The 19,936-nt window shown below is 38.7% G+C and overlaps 2 protein-coding genes across 3 annotated transcripts in view; one reads left to right on the forward strand and one right to left on the reverse strand.

The window, feature by feature from the left end:
• The window catches only part of LOC115223620 (sorting nexin-29), a 52,111-nt gene extending 41,941 nt beyond the window's left edge, over positions 1-10,170 (reverse strand). For both annotated transcript variants that reach the window (XM_029794282.2, XM_036512426.1), the window contains exon 1: positions 10,015-10,170. In XM_029794282.2, the coding sequence (XP_029650142.1) occupies positions 10,015-10,021 (7 nt within the window). In that variant the 5' untranslated portion in view covers positions 10,022-10,170. The remainder of the gene's footprint in view (positions 1-10,014) is intronic.
• A 222-nt stretch (positions 10,171-10,392) lies between these two features.
• Positions 10,393-16,014, forward strand: LOC115223478 (60S ribosomal protein L10). The gene is made up of 6 exons (XM_029794075.2): positions 10,393-10,514; positions 10,717-10,747; positions 12,024-12,082; positions 13,007-13,253; positions 13,970-14,132; positions 15,803-16,014. The coding sequence occupies exons 2-6, from the start codon at positions 10,725-10,727 to the stop codon at positions 15,968-15,970; spliced, it is 660 nt and encodes a 219-aa protein (XP_029649935.1). The 5' UTR covers positions 10,393-10,514; positions 10,717-10,724; the 3' UTR covers positions 15,971-16,014.
• The last annotated feature ends 3,922 nt before the right edge of the window (positions 16,015-19,936 follow it).

Raw genomic sequence — 19,936 nt, forward strand, 5'->3', positions numbered from 1 at the left:
GTATGAGCGTACGTACGTACGCATACTTGAACGTACGTACGTACATATGTGTGTGTGTGTATGTGGGTGAATAGATGTATGTGTGTGTGTGTGTACGTATGTATGAATGGAGGTATGAACGTACGTACGTACATGTGTGTGTGTGTGTGTGGGGGGGGGTGAATGGATGTACGTGTGTGTGTGTGTGTGTACGTATGTATGAATGGACGTATGGAGGTACGAATCTATGAACGTACGTACGTATATTTGAGCGTACGTACGTACATATATATGTGTGTGTGAATGGATGTATGTGTGTGTGTGTGTAATTTCAGGCATATGTGTTTAGTATTTGTATATATTATAAATGGGAGGAAAGAGAAAGAGAGAGTGAGAGAGGAATGAACGAAAGTAAGAAGAGTGGGAGAAGAAAAGGGACAGAACGGGAAAGGAGAGAAAGGAGAAAGAGAGAGAGAGAGAGAGAGGGAGGGAGAAGAGGGTGTATGTGCGTGTGTAATGTCGTCATAGTTTATTTCTGAACAGACTGTTGTTGTCGTTATTGTTATGGTGTCATTTAGCACCGACTGACCCGTGGAGATTCAATCATTCTCAAGACAAACGAAGTGAAATTTGAGGAAGATCTGACTGCTGTTTCGTGGAAGTTAACGGACTAGCCATTTAGATATGCTGTGATCCAATGTCTCCCCCCTCACCTCTCCTACCCAAATCCACCGGATCCTTCGTATCAACGCCATTAGTCCGAGTTTACAAAGAAAGGTTATAATAAGTTCGATCAAAGCGAGAGACCACGTCAAAGGACTTTCGGAAACAACCCACAATTAATACCAAACTTTGGCATTCTTTCGCTTTTAAGTAGAACAAATGTCAAGCTAGTGCCAGCTGATTTCCGAACACATGACGTCATTCTGGGCAGTTTACGGGATTTTATTTATTTATTTATCTTTTATATATATTTCCCCGTTCGGCAACGTCTTTCATCTGCTGGAGATTGCCGAACACACACACAAATCCTTTTTATATGTACGCGTGTGTGTGTGTACGCATTAGTATATATAATATAATATATGATATAATATGATGTGTATGTGTGTGTATGTGCGTGTGTTATATCATCCTTTAACGACCACTTTCTACGCTGGCAAAAGTTGGACAGGCTATCATGGTCCACATTATTTCTCATAAGAAAGCACAGCTCCTAAAGTCTGGTGCTCATACACGTCATTTGGTCCAGTTCCTATGGCTAGAAGCCCTGCTTGTTGCCAACCACTTTACAGAGTATACTGGGTGCATTTCCTTATGGCACCAACAACTGAGAGTTTGAATAGACTTTTCCACAATGTGACTGGATTAAAGAGACCTCATATCCTCATATTTTCACTGCTTGATCACCAATCACTTTACAGTGTGCACTGTGTCCATTTTCATAGCACTGGCATGAGGGAGGTAGCCAAGTTCACCGTCACCTGTAAAGGGAGCACAGTAGGTTCTGTCTGAATGGAAAGACGGCGAGCTGGCAGAAACATGAGGAAGTGCATTGTGACCAGCAGTGTATAACAACATCTGGTAGTTTGGTAGATACAGTGATAGGCATGGCTGTGTGGTAAGAAGCTTGCTTCCCAACCATATGGTTCCAGGTTCAGTCCCCATGACACCTTGGGCAAGTGTCTTCTACTATAGCCTCAGGCTGACCAAAGCCTAGTGAGTGGATTGGGTAGATGGAAACTGAAAGAAGCCGGGCGAAATGCTTAGCGGTATTTTGTCTGCCGCTACGTTCTGAGTTCAAATTCCGCTGAGGTCGACTTTGCCTTTCATCATTTCGTGGTCGATTAAATAAGTACCAGTTATGCACTGGGGTCAATATAATAAACTTAATCCGTTTGTCTGTCCTTGTTTGTCCTCCCAGTGTTTATCCCCTTGTGGGTAGTAAAGAAATAGGTTCTGTCTGAACAGGAGCTGGGATGTCTTTTACACAGTCAATGTTGAGAATGTTAAGGAACTAAAGGTGTGCAGACCAAGGAGGGAACAATAACAACAGAAAGACCAGAAATGGGTAGTTAAGAGGGGATAGTTTAAGGGTATAATGGTAGTGAGAGTACTTAAAACACTGAAGTATATTTGTTCAGCTGACCAAGGAAGAGCATGGGGAGAGAGAGAGCAATGACATCAAAAGGACCAGAATGGATGGAGGTTGGAAAGAGTAAGACTATGAGGGGGGAGAAGGCAGGGATATTTGGAAGGGGGTTGATAAAAGTGATCGGTCATAGTAGAGGAGGAAAAAGTTATGAGTGAGGTGAAAGACAAGTGTAGGTATTGGATGGCAACAGATGTGGCCAGAGGAGAGAGAGTGCTGGCTAAATGGATAGAATGACTTAATTATCATTAAAATATTAATTCTAATACTTTATGTTGTTGCATTGAACTTGTTTTGCAATAATTATCAACATGTAGTAATTTACAATTGTATTTTTGCTAATGGTTATGATTGTGGCGGAAGAGTAAAATAATAGGGAGGGAATTGCAGCTGGAGACATTGAATGTATACGAGGGGGGGAAGCAAAAGATATTCTAACACCGATGAGCTGTAGTGTGAGGTTTTGCAAAGTATTTTGATGAAACTGATGAAATGGCAAATTTCTGTTGCAGATTTTGCAAGAAGTATATATTTTCATAATACAAAAGGAAGAAAGAACAAGAAAAGAAGAGAAAGAATAGAAAACAATGTGCTAAGTGCTGATATTAAATTATAGAAGGTCTCACACACACACACACACATAAATATACATATACACATGCACTTACACATGATATATAAGTTGTTTTCTTCAGTTACCAACAAAACAGATTGCTGTTTGTTTTGGATTAAAAGGCATTTATACAAAAGAATGAAACTAGCATAATATTTAATATATATTATATGAATGATAATATACATATCATGTGAATGATAATATTTCAATATATTTAGTTTTACATAGACATATGCACTTTTGTATAGAAATTATATTCAAAAGTGGATTTTAGACAAAAAAGAAACTTGTTGTGCATGTGTGCGTGTACATGTGTGTGTGAGTGTGTGTGTGTATATTGTTTTATTCTTTTACTTGTCTCAGTGATTTGACCATGGCCATGCTGGAACACTGTCTTGAAAAGTTTTAGTCAAACAAGTCAACCTAGGACTTATTTCTTTAAAGCCTAGCACTTGTTCTATCAGTCACTTTTTCATCAAACCGCTAAGTTACAGGGATGTAAACACACCAACACTGGTTGTCAAGTAGTGATGGGGCGGTAGGGCAAACATAGACAGTAAGACGTACAAACATAGGCATATATGTATATATATATATGATGGCTTCTTTCAGTTTCCATTTACCCAATCCACTCACTAGGCTTTGGTCAGCCTGAGGCTATAGTAGAAGACACTTGCCCAAGGTGTCATGGGGACTGAACCTGGAACCATATGGTTGGGAAGCAAGCTTCTTACCACACAGCCATGCCTATCACTGTATCTACCAAACTACCAGATGTTGTTATACACTGCTGGTCACAATGCACTTCCTCACATTGTTGTAGCTTTCAAAAGATGCCACCCCGCTCTGTCTAGGTGGGGTGGCATCAAGTACCACTGAACAGAGTGCCAGTCAGCCTCAGGGTTATCCATCTGCAGCTGAGTGGCCTGGAGCAATGTGAAATAAAGTGTTTTGCTAAAGAACACAATACACTGCTAGTCTAAGAATGAAAATCATGGTTTTATGATTGTGGTTGCAACACCATAACCAATGGGCCATCGTACCTCCACACACACAGATGTGTGTGTATGTATATGTATGTATATATATATATATATATAAAACGGGCTTCTTTCAGTTTCCGTCTAACGAATCCACTCACAAGGCTTTGGTCGGCCAGAGGCTATAGTAGAAGACAATGCCCAAGGTGTCATGCAATGGGACTGAACCCGGAACCATGTGGTTGGTAAGCAAGCTACTTACCACATAGCCACTCCTGTGCCTATCATTATATGTTTGAGACATCAAGACAATCATTATCTACAATCTCAAGAATGTTTTTTTTTTCTGCAAAATCTTGTTCAAAGATATGCATTTTAAAGAAAGTTATGGATAAAGCAAGTGGTGACGAGAATGATGTGAAACCAGCACCCTCACCCACTCACCTCAAAATTTAAGGTTTTCAATGTAGTTTCAATGTAATTTTCATAAACTACATCCTTGAAAATGTCTCACAGCAATATTTCATTTAAAAATTTGCAGAAATATATAAACAAACAAACTTGAGGTGTGGTGATACCAAACTGTAGTTATGCTAAAATTTCAATGATGTTAAAAAAAATACCATCACATTTTGGAATTATTGCATTATATGTCTGTTAAATTCTTTAACTGTTTTGCTGCTATAGTTCTCTTGAAATACACTGTGAGGGCATGTGTTTCAATGATTAGGGTATTTGGCACATGATTGTAAAGTGATGAGTTCGATTCCTGGTGGAGTTTTGTCTCCTTGAACAAGACACTTCATTTCACATTGCTCCAGCTCACTCAGCTGGCAAAAGTCAGCCATAATTGTAATTCAAAGAAGGCGGTGAGCTGGCAGAAACGCTAGCACGCCGGGCGAAATGCGTAGCCATATTTCGTCTGCTGTTAAGTTCTGGGTTCAAATTCCGCTGAGGTCGACTTTGCCTTTCATCCTTTCGGGGTCGATAAATTAAGTACCAGTTACGCACTGGGGTCGATATAATCAACTTAATCCATTTGTCTGTCCTTGTTTGTCCCCTTGTGGGTAGTAAAGATATATAATTGTAATTCAAAGGGCCAGCCTTGTCACATTCTGTGTCATGCTGAATCTCCCTGAAAACTACATTAAGGGTACACATGCCAATGAGGTGCTCAGCCACGTGCATGTTAATTTGATGAGCAGGCTGTTCCATTGATTGGATCAACTGGAACATTTGAGATAATTGACAGGTGTCAGTTGAGAGACACAGTCTTTGTTTCAATTTTGAAAACAAGTGGAGACTTGCTATGGGACAAGTGGACAGCAGGAGGAATCGTCAGAGGAAGAACTCCCATCAAGCAACTGTTTTGGCCCATTAAGTCTTGACACTTTAACACTTTAATATTGAAACCAGCTAAACCTGGCCCAAATATTAAACCTGTTTTATGTTCAAACTGACCAGATTCAGCCTTTTATACCTACTCACAATATCATTCTAAAAATAAACTATCACATCATCAAAATCTCGAAGGTACAAGATTATATATGATTAATTTAAAACAATGTGAATAAACTATCATTACATTTGACAGAGCAAACTGAAGGCTAAAGAGTTAAGGGGGCTGAGTTCCCCCTAAGTTATGACTTCTAGGGTGTCCTCCTGTTATCGAAATTCTGCCTATAGTGGAGTTTGAACTCAGAACATTTGAGTTACCTTATTTCCTTGAAGTATAATATATATTGCTCGGCCATGAAGACCACTGCAAGAACTTGCACTGTGAATCTATTTCAAATTGGGTTTTCCCTCCTACTAAATAATGAAGAAATTAGTAACATAACTTCGTAATTATTAAGCTGGTATTTGATAACATTAGACAAAATGTTTGTATAATAGAACCAAGGGCAGTCACAAGCAGGGCTAAGTAAGAAATTCATCAAGGGTTTCTCCTACTGTTTTGAAACATCTCTCCATCTTTAAAGAGAGAGTCTGGAAGATGATGACAGGAATATTTCCACAAGATGTCAAGACAGACCAGGAACTCATCAATTCCCATTAATAAGGGGAAATGACAACATGAGCCAGCCATGGATCCCCTACCTGGTAGCTTGACTTACTACAAATAGCAACCAAATTTCACTCAAATCACATCCTACAATCTTGAAAGATGCAATGCACAATGTAATCCTAGGTTACAAGTATGCAGAGAAAGGACCGGATGATTCCAGTCGGAATGCCTTTGATTATAGGTCTGTCCAATCAGGGTTGACCTGGGGCTACATAACAATGTGGCAGATGATGCAATAAATTTGAAGCTTGAAATTTTAGAGGTGAGTCTGATGATACGAAGCCAGGTATTTTTAGGTGAGGGTCAAACATGCTTAAACTCATTCCTATTGAAGGAAAGACTAAACTAAGAAAACTATTGGTGCTTTGGACAAAATGCCTTGCAGTATTGAGTCACAGCCTGTTCTAAGTTCAAATCTCACTGAGATAAATTTAGCTATTCATGCTGTGCTTGAGGAGACCTATTGAGTCAAGTACATCAACATCAAAATAAAAATCAGATGGATATTGTAGTTGTGATACCCATGCTGGTGGCACGTTGGGCCTCACAAAGGCAATGACGAAAGACCGAGACCTCTGAGATATGATGCGACTGCGAAGACCCAACAAATGAAGTGAGTTCATGGCTCGCAGGACGGCCTGCTGTGCTAACCTTGGATCGTAGGGCGACCTGCTGTGCTTGAGGAGACCTGTTGAGTCAAGTACGTCAACATCAAAATAAAAATCAAATGGAAATTGTAGTTGTGATACCTGTGCCGGTGGCACATAAAAAGCACCATCTGAACGTGGCCTATGCCAGTGCCGCCTTGACTGGCGTCTGTGCAGGTGACACGTAAAAAGCACCAACTGATAGTGACAGTTTGCCAGCCTCTTCTGGCCCCTGTGCCGGTGGTACATAAAAAGCACCCACTACCTTCAGAGAGTGGTTGGCATATGGAAGGGCATCCAGCTGTAGAAACACTGCCAGATCAGACTGGAGCTTGGTGCAGCCTCCTGGCTTCCAAGACCCCAGTCGAACCGTCCAACCCATGCTAGTATGGAAAACGGACGTTAAATGATGATGATGATCCTTCCAATAATTTCTGGAATTTCAGGTTTTGTGCCTGCTTCAGAAATGATAGGTACTGGTAATTACAACCATAGACATACGTATTGCCAACGACTAGGTCTTTAGAATCGTTTGTGCCAACATTCCATTCTAAAATGTCTGTTGATTATCTTCCCCACACATTTTCTGAACCACTTCCAAATTGCTTTAATGTCTGTAAGTTTACGAAATCATATTCTTCCATCTACCAATACAGACGCCCTGGATATTTTTCAATTGCATCCTGAATTCTTAAATTCTTTGTCCACCCAGCTGATACCCTAGTGACAGTGAAAACACACACACACACAGAACTCTGCTGAGTACGTCAACAGATTTATGTCGAGCATAAGAAAACTAAACTAATTTGGTAATGGAAGAATTTCAATTTTTTTTTTTATTTAAAAATGGTTAACAAATATAATTCAGCATGTTGACGTCTGTTATCAAGTTACTGAGTTCAAATCGAGACGTAATTACAGTGGGTGTGTCACCAATTACAACTTTTATCGCTACAGTGGGAGGGGCGGCGCTGATCAAAATAGTCGTTGTTGCTGCTGTTTAACCCATGGTCGGGCCTGAATCAAGCGGAACTAAGCTGAAATGTATCCCTGCTTTTATAGTATTTACTAGGACTAAATTCGTTGACATTCCTCCTTTCAGACGGGAGGATGTGTTTTGGCTGCTATTTCTAGCAGGTCGAACACTCGTTGTCTTTATGCTGTGTTCTATAATCTGTATATACAGACACAAATGATATATTATATAAACTCATACAAACATATGCACATACTTATACACACGCACATACGTAGATACATACATACGCGTGCTCGTATGTTATATTTTCCATGTTTTTCTTGTGTTATTACCTCATCTTGGAGGGAAGGAGGCGGATACTTCGTCCGAAGCAGTTCCAATCTCAAATACTTGTATTACCGTGTGTGTGTGTGTGTGTGTGTTCCAAGCAGTGTAATCCACACTGAAATGACAAAAGTAGGAAATCGAAATCGCAACTTTTTTGCTTCCGATCCTTGACTTGATTATAGCTAAAGCTCAATGCTCCATCATTTACAAAGTTGACTTCGAAAGGATTCTGAGTTCGAATTCTACCGAAGTCAATATTACCCTTTCATTCTTCTCGGGGCGAAAGAATAGAAACACACCAGTCAACAACGGAGATCGATGACATCAACAAATCACCTTCCCTCAAAAATTGCTGCTCTTGGGCCTAAACTCGAAACAATTATTATTATTAACTGTTATGGATGTAAAAAAATCATTCCATGTAAGAGATGTCAGCCGACCCAACCAGACTTTAGTGTTTTCATCGCAATTGTTAATTGGATTCTTGCTAATTTCTATAAATAACAGCAAAACTTTTTAAGGATATTAATTCAATCTCCTTCCTTTTTTACAATAGTCATAAAATAGAATTTTTAAAAACTCGTGAAATCAGCTGAAATCATCATCATCATGTGATTGTGACGATCGGAATATTTCGTCTATGAACATCACTTATTCTTATAGCTCTATCCTCATCGAACATTATTATTATTACTGGATTAAGGCGGCCAGCTTAGCAGAATCGCTGGCACCCAGGGCAAAATACTTCGTCCGTCTTAATGTTCTGATCTCAAATTCCGTCGAGGTCGACTTTGCTTGTAATCTTTTCGGGGTCGATAAAATAAGTACTCTTTGAACACTGAGGTCGACTTATCCTACCCACCGAAATTGCAGGCCTTGTGCCAAAAATTTGAAATTATTGTTATTATTATTATTATCATTATTGGACAATTTGGTGGGGGGAGGCACTGGACAGTGTTTTGTCCCATTATGTTCCAAGTACGAACACCACCAAGTTGGAGGATGCAACTTGTTTGTCAAACTCCAAGATTATTGTTGCTAACAAATTCTAGTTCCAGCCTCGAGAGACAAAAATAAACAAATAAATAAAGTCAAAAGTATTTATGCCATGACCATCCCTCCCGCTTTATATAAAAAAAAATACATCAACTAGCACCACATTATCCAGGTGTCCTTTTCCTTGTGACTTCTGGGATATTTGACTGCTATTTCTCGCTGGTCGAGCGGCCCTGTAAATGCCTTTTGTCGGTTCGTTTCTTCTAGATTTAATGAAATAAATACTCCTCAGAGAATGGGGTCGATTTAAATCTCTATACTTTTCTCACCCTTAAATGAATGTGTGATCTTGTGTTCATGTTAGAAACCAACGTCCTTACGATCTGAGTTCAAATTCAGCTGAGGGTAACTTTGCCTTTCTTCCTTTCGGGGGTCGATAAAATAAGTACCAGTCGAGTACTTGAATCGATTAGCCTCCTCCCCGAAAATTTCAGGCCTTGGGCCTCATAGTAGAAAGGATTATTATGATTAGCAAGCACTGATGTCATATGTTGGAGATTAGCCATTGCACGGATCCCTCATTATGACTAGTTCTTCTATGGTGACCACCTCACATCAACACCTGTGGCACGGAAGGGGTGAGCAACAAAGTTAACTAAGGCGAAATTCGAACCCAAAATAGTACGGTAATAATACTAGGGTACCTAGTAACCATAATCATTCCTACCATTTATGAGCGGCAGTCGAAGAAATCATCATCATCATCTATTAACATGTTTTTCGGGCAAACATGCTCTGCCGTATTTCGATACCGTCCTTTTATGTTCAGGGTTCGAATAGCACCGAGGTTAGTTGTGGTTTCTTTCTTCCCGGGATCGATAACACAAAGCACCAAACAAGAAGTGGGATTGATTCCTATTCCTAGAAAACATCCTAAATATGAAAGGAAGCCGACTTTGTTTTTCCAATCCTCTGTCTGGGTGGTCGACGAAATAAAGAACCTATTAAGTACTAAACGAAAGGGGTTTTTGAACGGATTTATAAGTAACATGTTTGGCATGGGGCCCTCGACTAAAAAGTCTCCGTCCTTTATATTCCTAGAGTTTCTTGTTTTCCTTTGTGTTTTACTAATTGTTCCACCATCTCTCCATCGTGTGTGGGGTGGAGTGCTGAAGAAAAAAAAATCTGTTGCCGAAACAACAACAAAGGAGAGAAATAAAAGCGAACGAAAACAAATGATGATAATAAAATGGAAATTGCAGCGACTTACCTGTCATTTCTGGTGTCAAGAGAAATAAGGTGATATATATGTGTACATGTATACATATATAATATAGGGGTTAGGTAGATGTGGTTGGTTATAGTTTTGTAAATATGTATGTATTTGTGAATGTATACATATGCGTGTGTATATGTATATATTTGTATATGCGTGTGTATATATATATGTATATATATATATATGTCTGTGTGTATATATAAGTATGTATATAAATGCTATATATGTATGTGAATGTGTTTGTATATATGCATATAAAGATCTATATATATATATATATATATATATATATATATATATATACACACGCACGTAAGTATGTATACGAATGCTGTGTGTGTGTCTGTGTGTGTAAATCCACAGCAGCCGATCAAACAAGTCTCGCCATCAACCTCTTCCCGTTGTGACTGCAATAAACAAATCATGTGATCTGTGACGTCACTTCCGGAACTGTGGCCTTTTCCCGGTACTACCTTGTTAGGGTATACACGGTGAGTTTTTACCTCTTGTCTTCATCTTTTGTAATCTTGTTGCTTTTCCCATTCAATCCGTCTACATTTACTTCTAGATTTATTCGTGAATGTTTAGTCTGTAATATTTAAAATGTCTTTAACGGAAAAAAAAATCCTTGACTCGTTTCTTTTAGAGCAATCGGATAGCACTGTGTCTCACGTTCCATTTCCTTCATTTCAGCTGCGAAAATGGGTCGTAGACCGGCGAGATGGTAAGTGGAAAACAATAAATTAATATATTAATGATTAAAGGATACAATAATTATCTACTGATAAAATTGTATTGATACATGGTACTGTATGTACGCATTAAGATGTAATGAATGTCTTAGATCAAAGCTTTGCATTTATACTCCGAACTAATGGCGATTATTAATGGTATTTTAATTAGCTTATAAAATGTCTTAGAGTACATTCAGCCGTCTTCTTAGTGCCTATACCTATACAAACATTTAATTTCCATGTATGAAGATAATTACGTATGGTCAAGTAATGTGGGTCTCATATCATTAGATATGAACAACACATTCGCTACACGTGTCGCCACCTCCATAACTATGGCGTTACAGGTTTCGTTGCAACACAGTTTTCTTGAAGATTTTACCTATTTTGTTGTGTATCTAAGTGGAGTGTTCTAAATACGGAGTTTCAGAGGAAGGTTTTGATAAAAATTTACGGACAATGTCTACAGCAACGTGAAAAATATTCCAAGATCGAATCTTATATTGTTTCTGCTCTCGCCTCGAAATCTACGGCGAGGCTGTATTTCGGTATTAATAGCGTGATGGGTACTATTTAAGAAGAGTGGTCCCGATGCGCATCCGCGCTAGCTAATCGTTTTTGTTTTGTTTACTTTGCTAGGTAGTCGTAGGATCAACTAGTTACGACTAGCTAGCGAGGGCACGTACCGGGACCACTCTTAAATAGTACCATTTTAATGTAGATCGCTTTAAAATAGGAATTTTGTATCATGGAACCAGCAACGATCTCGGAGGTACTCTGCGATACAAGTACCGATCTCAGATTAGTATCAAAAGGATCAACGATTACTTGGCTTAAATTTCCTCCAGGTAATATATCGTTGGGTAAGAACATCTTTTGTGGTTAGTACTTTTAGATGATACCGTTTCTTTATTGGTGAAGTGACCCAATAAATCTGTTCGGTCCAGGATTGCAAATACTTGTAATCAATATGATCAACGGGTAGATTCATGTCTTATTTTTCCAATTCCAATGGCAACTCATACATACAGGCACATAACTTTAGTGGTAAATGTTGCACTCACTATAGCAAGATAAGTTTGCACAATTGAATTATAAGATAAATGATAAAGTGTGTGGGGTGGGAGTACACTCCAGAACACATGGCATTGCTGCAGAAAATTCCCAATTCTGTTTCTCAGTGTGTTGTGGTCTGAATTGTTAAATGAAATGGATGAAGGGAATCAGTATGTGTGTGTGTATAACTCCATTAATTTTTTGTTTCAGTTATCGCTACTGCAAGAACAAGCCATATCCCAAATCCCGTTTCTGTCGTGGTGTACCTGGTAAGTATTCATCTTTCTAAGTACAGAAATCATTAACCCTTTTTACTTTGGAAATCAGATATATTCGCTTAAAATATCATTGCTTTTAACTGCTGAAAAGTTTTACATACTCATCTACATTTTGTCAATGTGACTTGCAGCGAATTCCAATTCTATTTTCTTTGGGTGGCAGGGTTTCATATTTAAACATTGTTACTGCAATAGTCATGAGATTTAATTTTGCAGATAAAGGTTAATTAAATCAAAGAGAAACAATAATGCAGTGAGAATTGACATTTGCTGTGATTGTTTCTTCAGTGTCTCTGCAAATGTGGTGTAGACGCCTTTACCACAGCCAGAGTAAGATAAAAAAACAGCCAAAAGTTATCTCCTGGACTAATATTGAAGGAGATGGCAATATTTTGGCACCTGTATAAGAAAACCTTTCCCTTTTTTTTTACATGCTGATTGTGTGTTAATGTTACATTATCTTTCAACAGCAAGCAGCTCTGTAGACAAAAGTTCGGTAAATTCTTTTTTGATTCGTTTTCTACAGAAATACATTGTCTTTATACAAGGGGCATAACTGTGTTGACAGCTCGTGGGCCAGTAATCGTTTAAAGCTTTCCAATGCACGCATGAGTAATGCATTAAGAGCCATGTGTCACTTTATGTTCTGGGTTCTGTGTCTGCTGTTTTTAAAGGGCTCATAAAATAATTACCAGTTCAACTGTACTCTGCAGAATTTGCAGGCTGGTATCTGGCAGAAATCAATGCCCATATTAATAGCAGCCTACTTATCTCAGACACTTATCAGTGTAAAATTGGTTTTCTTAGACTTCTTTCTTGACCACATTTGTTGATCTAAAGACTAAGGCATTTATCCTGTTTGTACCTTGTTGAGAAGTTGCTGTGAGAAACATTGTTTATTTATTTTTTAAACAGATCCCAAGATTCGTATCTTCGATCTTGGCCGCAAGAAGGCACGCGTGGATGAATTTCCTCTCTGTATTCACTTAGTATCTGACGAGTTTGAACAAATCTCTTCAGAGGCTCTGGAAGCTGGACGTATCTGTGCCAACAAATACTTGGTTAAACATTGCGGCAAAGATGCCTTCCATCTAAGAATTCGTTTGCATCCCTTCCACGTCATCCGAATCAACAAGATGTTGTCGTGTGCTGGAGCTGATAGGTAAGGCTAAAACAAAGTTTTTGTATGTCTATTATAATTACACTTCAGTTGGCAATTAAACGATTGTAAGAAGAAATGACATATTTTAAAACATTTAAATTGATAGTGTTTGTATCTGGTGTGATTCCCATATCTCAACACTTTTAGGCAAGTGACTTCTGCTATGAGATATGTTGACAATAGTATTTGGGTTCAAAGTGTGTATGCATTTTATCTATCCGTTTTTGTAAAGGGTTTTAATATGACTGAAGTCATTTGAATTGACCAGATGCGAATCTTCTGAGTTTGGAATGTTCTTGTCACTCATCTTAACAAGAGTGCAGCGGCTAACCTAGAACATTTGTGTAATATTGTTGATAGTGGTACCAATTCTGGGCCATTGACATTGCGTCTTTTGGTAAGCAATTTAGTGTACAAGTGTCATCCACATAGAAGACCAAGCTAGAAATAGGTCAGGTATCACACCCTGTCTTCTGTACATGTTGGATTTACTTTTCTTACATGGTCTCCCTAAGGAAGCAGTGCCTGTAACCGTTGTGGTCTTCACTTTATTTTTTTAAGACTGAGATTCGTGGATTTCTTTCCATCTCATGGTCCCCCACCCCCTTATTTTTCTTATGATAGTTATTGCTGTCATAAGCAGATTACCCAAAGTACTCAGTCTGGGAGTGTTAACCTCACGATACTTATTGAATTTTTGTATTTCTCTCTGCTAGGCTTCAGACCGGAATGAGAGGTGCTTTTGGAAAACCCCAGGGTACAGTTGCCAGAGTTAATATTGGTCAGGTGATCATGTCTGTACGTGCCAAGGAGATGCATGAACCAATGATTGTTGAGGCTTTGAGACGAGCCAAATTCAAGTTCCCTGGCAGACAGAAGGTATGTGCTTTCTTTTTCTTTTTGCTAACTAAAATATGCATCTTGTTTCAGACACAACATTGTGAATTTAGATTGATTTCATAGAAATAACATTATTAACAAACATCTTAGTGATTCTTACATAAATCTGTTAGCATCTACATGATTCTTTCAAGAGTAATTCTTATTTATTCACATTGTTTTGGATTAATCATGCATTGTCTCATAGCCATGAGATTTTGATGAGCTAGCCATTAATCTTTAGAATATTATTGTAGGGTTTGTGTTAGAGACCTGATCTGGCCAGTTTGAGTGTAAAACAGGCAGAATATTTGGGCAGGTTATGGCCGGTTCAAGCTAGATAATACAGCTTGCTAAATCTCTACTCTATTTCAGATGTCCTAATTTTGTCTTTTTCTTGTCTGCAATTTCCATACCAATTAGCCCCTGCTTTTATAGGGAGCTTAAATTGTAACAAAGGAAGTTAGATGTGAATGATGGCTGGTTGGGTTGCAGTAATAAGATTTATATAAATAATTTGATTTAAGTCTGAATCTAACCTCTGTTTCTAGTGGGAAGTTACTTGTCCTTTTATGAAAGGACTGCTAAACCTAGACTGGCATACATCGAAGCCAACTGCTTTCTCATTGAGCAGCTGGTCATTATATGCCAACATTAAATCTTTTACACGGTCACTACTTGCACTCTGTGTCCTGTAGTATTACCAAGTATTAGAACATGATTATTTCTGTTATTCGAAATTATAGTCTAGAGGTGTGTGTCATTTGTGTTGTGATTGCTTTACTGGTTGCATGAATTGGTTCTGCTAGCAGAGAAGGTAGACATCATATGCGGCTGGAGCACAGCAGTAAGAATATCTGTGCTTAAATGTGGTTGATAGCACTTGTTAGAGAGGTGACTTCAGTGATGGTGAAAACAGTTTAGAGTGCATTCACCTCTGCTAATGCTGTGTATGAAGTATAATACTGCATGGTAGTGAGATGATTTGCAACAGCTAGATGTGTGATGTTAATATGCATGAACAGTAGGATATAAGAAGAGCCAGATGTAGCTTTGGTGTGTGCACATGGACAATATCAGTTGCATATAGAAGAGACATTAGATAGAACCTTAAGAGAAGACTGAGTTGGATGTCCATATTCAATGTTCCTTATTGTCACTCTGCCACCTCCTCACCATACTAAGTCAGCCAATTTTGTTTCAACTTGACACTCTTGTTTATGTTGTCTATTCAATGTCTGTCAGTCTCTTCCTTAATTGGTTGCCATGGAAAAAAGCATCAATCTATCACTGACTACTTTCTGTTTATTTGCTATCTACACCCGCAACAGAAGGCGACCTCTTAGCTCTTTCAGATAGCATCTGGGACAATCATCTGTCCATTTGCTATTTCAAGAAATCTCCTTCAACGTCAAACAAGTGATTTTGATTGAAAAAGACCATTTTTCTTCTCGGATTGTGGAAAGAGAATAGATTTAAAGTCTTTGGTGTTGAGGGTTTCAGCTCCCATTTTCTGTTACTCTGCTTAAAAGTAACTGTGGTTGCACCACAGCTTTTTAATGTTGAATAACAGTAGGGAGTTCAGTATGTATTTAATATGTAACCTTTATATTGGGTTGAGTTATATTAGTTTTTCCATTCATTATAACTATTTGCTGTCTCTTTTCCAGATTGTTGTTTCCAAGAGATGGGGTTTCACCAAGTGGAATCGTGAAGTCTTTGGTCAGATGAGACAAGACGGTATCTTAGTAGCTGATGGTGTGAATGTGCAGTATAAACCAGACCATGGACGCCTCCATTTATGGAAAACTCGCATGGCAGGACTTATGGCTGCTTAGTTTTATAAACTACATAACTGGAAATAAAAAGCAAAAAAATCTTACCACCTTTCTCTTCATTTTATTTTCTTCATCCCTTAGGCACAAAAAAGCCTGAAATTTATAGGATGTCTGTTGGAATGTTGTCAGAATTTAACGTTTTGATTACAGTGAATATCCCCCTCAAGTTTACAATTAACTAAGAGATAATGGTAATTTATTCATTGACCCTGTCGGACCTGGACTCCCAAGCAAAAAGATGTTCTGGTAATACTTGTGTTTGTGAAAACTGCATCAGTGTTTATATTGCTCCTGTGCTGATCTTTCGCAAAGGTGTTGAAAACAAAACAAAGCCAAATCACTTGGATTAATTATTCAGACATTGTAGTGATTGGTGAGTGACATAAGTTATGACGCTTGCATTGCAGCTTTGATGTACTGGGTTTCATCCCATTGTGGTATCTTAGCTAAATGTCATTTTTTATAACTTCACATCAACACATACCTCATGGTAGGGAAATTTGAAAGAAGCCTGTCGGTCGGTATGGCTTTGTGACACTATATTCTACCTGGGAATTATGTTATGGGTACATGCCTGTGGAATGCTGAGCCACAGCCTTCATCACATTTCTGGTAGTTTTTTTTTATTCAAGTGCTAAAACCTGGAATTCTACAATGACCAACTACATAGCATCTTGTTTGTTAGGACAATGGTAGCTGTCCTCACCAATTCCACATTTAGGGAGTGAAGGATATTGGTGCTGTGATGCTGGTTCAGATTATTAATGTGTTTGCAAAGAGGGCATTGGATTTCATGAACTGCAGCAATGATTTTTGACATTTTGATGGTGTGTTCAAGATGTCTCTTGTTGACAAAAAGTTTGTGCTGAGTTACGTTTGGACTTCTCCAGCCCCATGGAATATTCATAGTGCCCACAAACTCAGAATATAAAGAGTCTCATGCTTATAATGTTCTCAAGATGTTACTGGTTTTGTGCTGCTGGTACAACATTGGTTTATTTAGCCTTCCTGATTTTCAATCATCTCAAAAGACAAAAAGAAAGAGCTTGGCAATTTTCAAGTAACAAACATCTGAATGCTTAGCCACACATTATTCTCACTGACAGTGCAAAAGTTGCTCTTGCATTAATAGTACTACAATCACCAAGCCCAAAGCTGTTAATTCGTTATTCTAATTGAAAAGTTTGTGAACCAATAGATGCTTAGTATTTCCCTATTTACCAACTGGCTGGTGCCTTATCCATCAATTTCGAGAGTATATTTCTATGTATGCCACCCACTTGAAACACAATAGGATGTTGCATTACTCTTCACATCCCATTGACCCATGTGCTCAAGGAAATGGAAAATTTCATAATGGGACCTCAAACCCTGTCACCAACAGGTTTAACCCTTTAGCTTTCATCATCATCGTTTAACTGCTTTTGTTGCCGGCATGGGTTGGACTGTTTGACGGAGTTGTCTGTGTGCCACCGACGTAGGTGCATTGACACAGCACTGGCATGGGTGCTTTTTAAGTGACAGCAACACCTGAAAGGACAAGCCTGTACTTGTGGAAGACAGTGATTTTACTTAGCTTGATGTGTCTTCTCAAGTACAGCAAATCGCCATTTCTTCAGTGAGGCCCAGATTAGTCAAATATACTTATTTATTCACATTGTTTTGAAGTCATACATTATCTCGAGGATACAATGATATGATTATTTTTAGAGTAACATTCTAGGGTAGGTGTGAGAGGCCAGCTTGAACATAAAGCAGGAAGAATATTAAAGCCATTTAAACACTGAAGGGTTAAATGGACATTGCTCTTCAACTCCAACTCCCCTTCATTCAGTAATGCTTTCCTTGTCCTGGTTTCTTCTCATTTTTCCCTCCACACTTGCCTGTTCCTTGTTTCATTTCTCTCCTCCCTGTCTAACCTATTCTTAGTCTCCTACTTCCTCTTCATATCTTGCAGTCAGTTTCTGAATCATAAACGAAGTAACACTTTTTTTTATTTTCCTTCCATCGACTTAATGAAGAAGGGCTCTGTCCAAATTATGAGATATTCCAACCACCACAGCAATTCCACTTACTCTTTCCCTCAGTGTTAGTACCACATAAAATGCACCCAGTACATTCTGTAAGGTGACTGGTATTAGGAAGGGCATCCAGCTGTAGAAGCCATGCTAAAACAGACGATGGAACATTGCATGGCTCCTAGCCTTGCCAGCAATTGTCAAACTATCCAACCCAATCCAGTATGGAAAGCAGTCATTAAATGACGATTAGGATGTTTGTGTAGTGATTGAAGGGGGTCTATTTAAAGATCACAGCCTATCAAAGTGAAGCATACCATGCTCAACGGTTAAACAGTGTGGTGCAAATCATCAGATAAACAATCTGTTCCATTCGTGAAGCAAAATTCACTGGTGTTTGGTAATCTGAAAAAGAGTATTCGAAATTGAATGGAACTTTCAATGTGGCATAATAGAATAACAAAAAGACAGACGAATGAATTAAATGGTGTTGCTACAATGCTTCATGAGGATATTTTATGACATAAAATTGTGAGGCAGCGAGCTTGCATTTTATCCATCTTTATATTCTGAGTTTGAATTCCACAGTGGCTGTGTTGTAAGTAGCTTGCTTACCAACCACATGGTTCTGGGTTCACTCCCACTGCGTGGCACCTTGGGCAAGTGACTTCTACTATAGCCTCGGACTGACCAAGTCTTGTGAGTGGATTTGGTAAACAGAAACTGAAAGAGGCCCGTCGTATATATATATGTGTTTGTCCCCCTAACATCGCTTGACAACCGATGCTAGTGTGTTTACATCCCCGTAACTTAGCAGTTTGGCAAAAGAGACCAATAGAATAAGTACTAGGCTTATGAAGAACAAGTCCTGGGGTTGTTTTGCTCGACTGAAGACAGTGCTCCAGCATGGCCACAGTCAAAATGACTGAAACAAGTAAAAGAGTGGTTAACTTTGCCTTTCGTTCTTTCGGAGTTGATAAATTAAATTCCAGTGAAACACTGGGGTCAATGTAATCAACTGGTCCCCTCTCCAAAAATTTCAGGCCTTCTGCCTATGATAGAAAGGATTATGACATAAAATCGTACATTCATTTATGTAAAACATGCAATGTCCATAAACTTAAGCAATACATTGCTATATAATAACCCCAAATTATGTGGCAACCATTTGAGGATCAGTATTCAAAATGTTGTTAGACTAGCAAGTTCAGTATATCATCATGTAGACCAGGTCTTTTTCTTTTATTCGTTCCAGTCATTTAACTGCGGCCATGCTGGAGCTCTGCCTTTAGTCGAACAAATCGACCCCAGGACTTATTCTATCGGTCTCTTTTGCTGAACTGCTAAGTTACAGGGGACATAAACAGACCAGCATCAGTTGTCAAGCGATGTTGGGGGGACAGACACATATATATATATACGACGGGCTTCTTTCAGTTTCCATCTACCAAATCCACTCACAAGGCTTTGGTCAGCCCAAGGCTATAGTAGAAGACACTTACCCATGGTGCCATGCAGTGGGACTGAACCCGGAACCATGTGGTTGGTAAGCAAGCTACTTACCACACAGACAAGATCTCTTTATGAAAATTTATAATCAATAAAATAGGTTATACTTCTACAATACAGAAAATATTAAAATATTAAAAGCCGTCCAAGATCCCAAACAAAGTTATACCAGGGCAAAAAACTCAAATCATCATCATCATTTAACATTCTCCATACTGTCATGGGTTGGACCAAGAGGGCAGCAATATGAAACTCACTAATTCATTTTAGAAACCAACCACATAAGATTGGCCATTGAAAATATGTGGGAAATAGCAGTGCCCCAGTATGGGCACAATCTTTGGGCTGGAACACATAAATCAGTAATGGAATATTCTTTTACTTGTTTCAGTCATTTGACTGTGGCCATGCTGGAGCACTGCCTTTAGTCGAGCAAATC

The sequence above is a fragment of the Octopus sinensis genome, linkage group LG23 (assembly GCF_006345805.1).
Source record: "Octopus sinensis linkage group LG23, ASM634580v1, whole genome shotgun sequence".
NCBI lineage: Eukaryota > Metazoa > Mollusca > Cephalopoda > Octopoda > Octopodidae > Octopus > Octopus sinensis.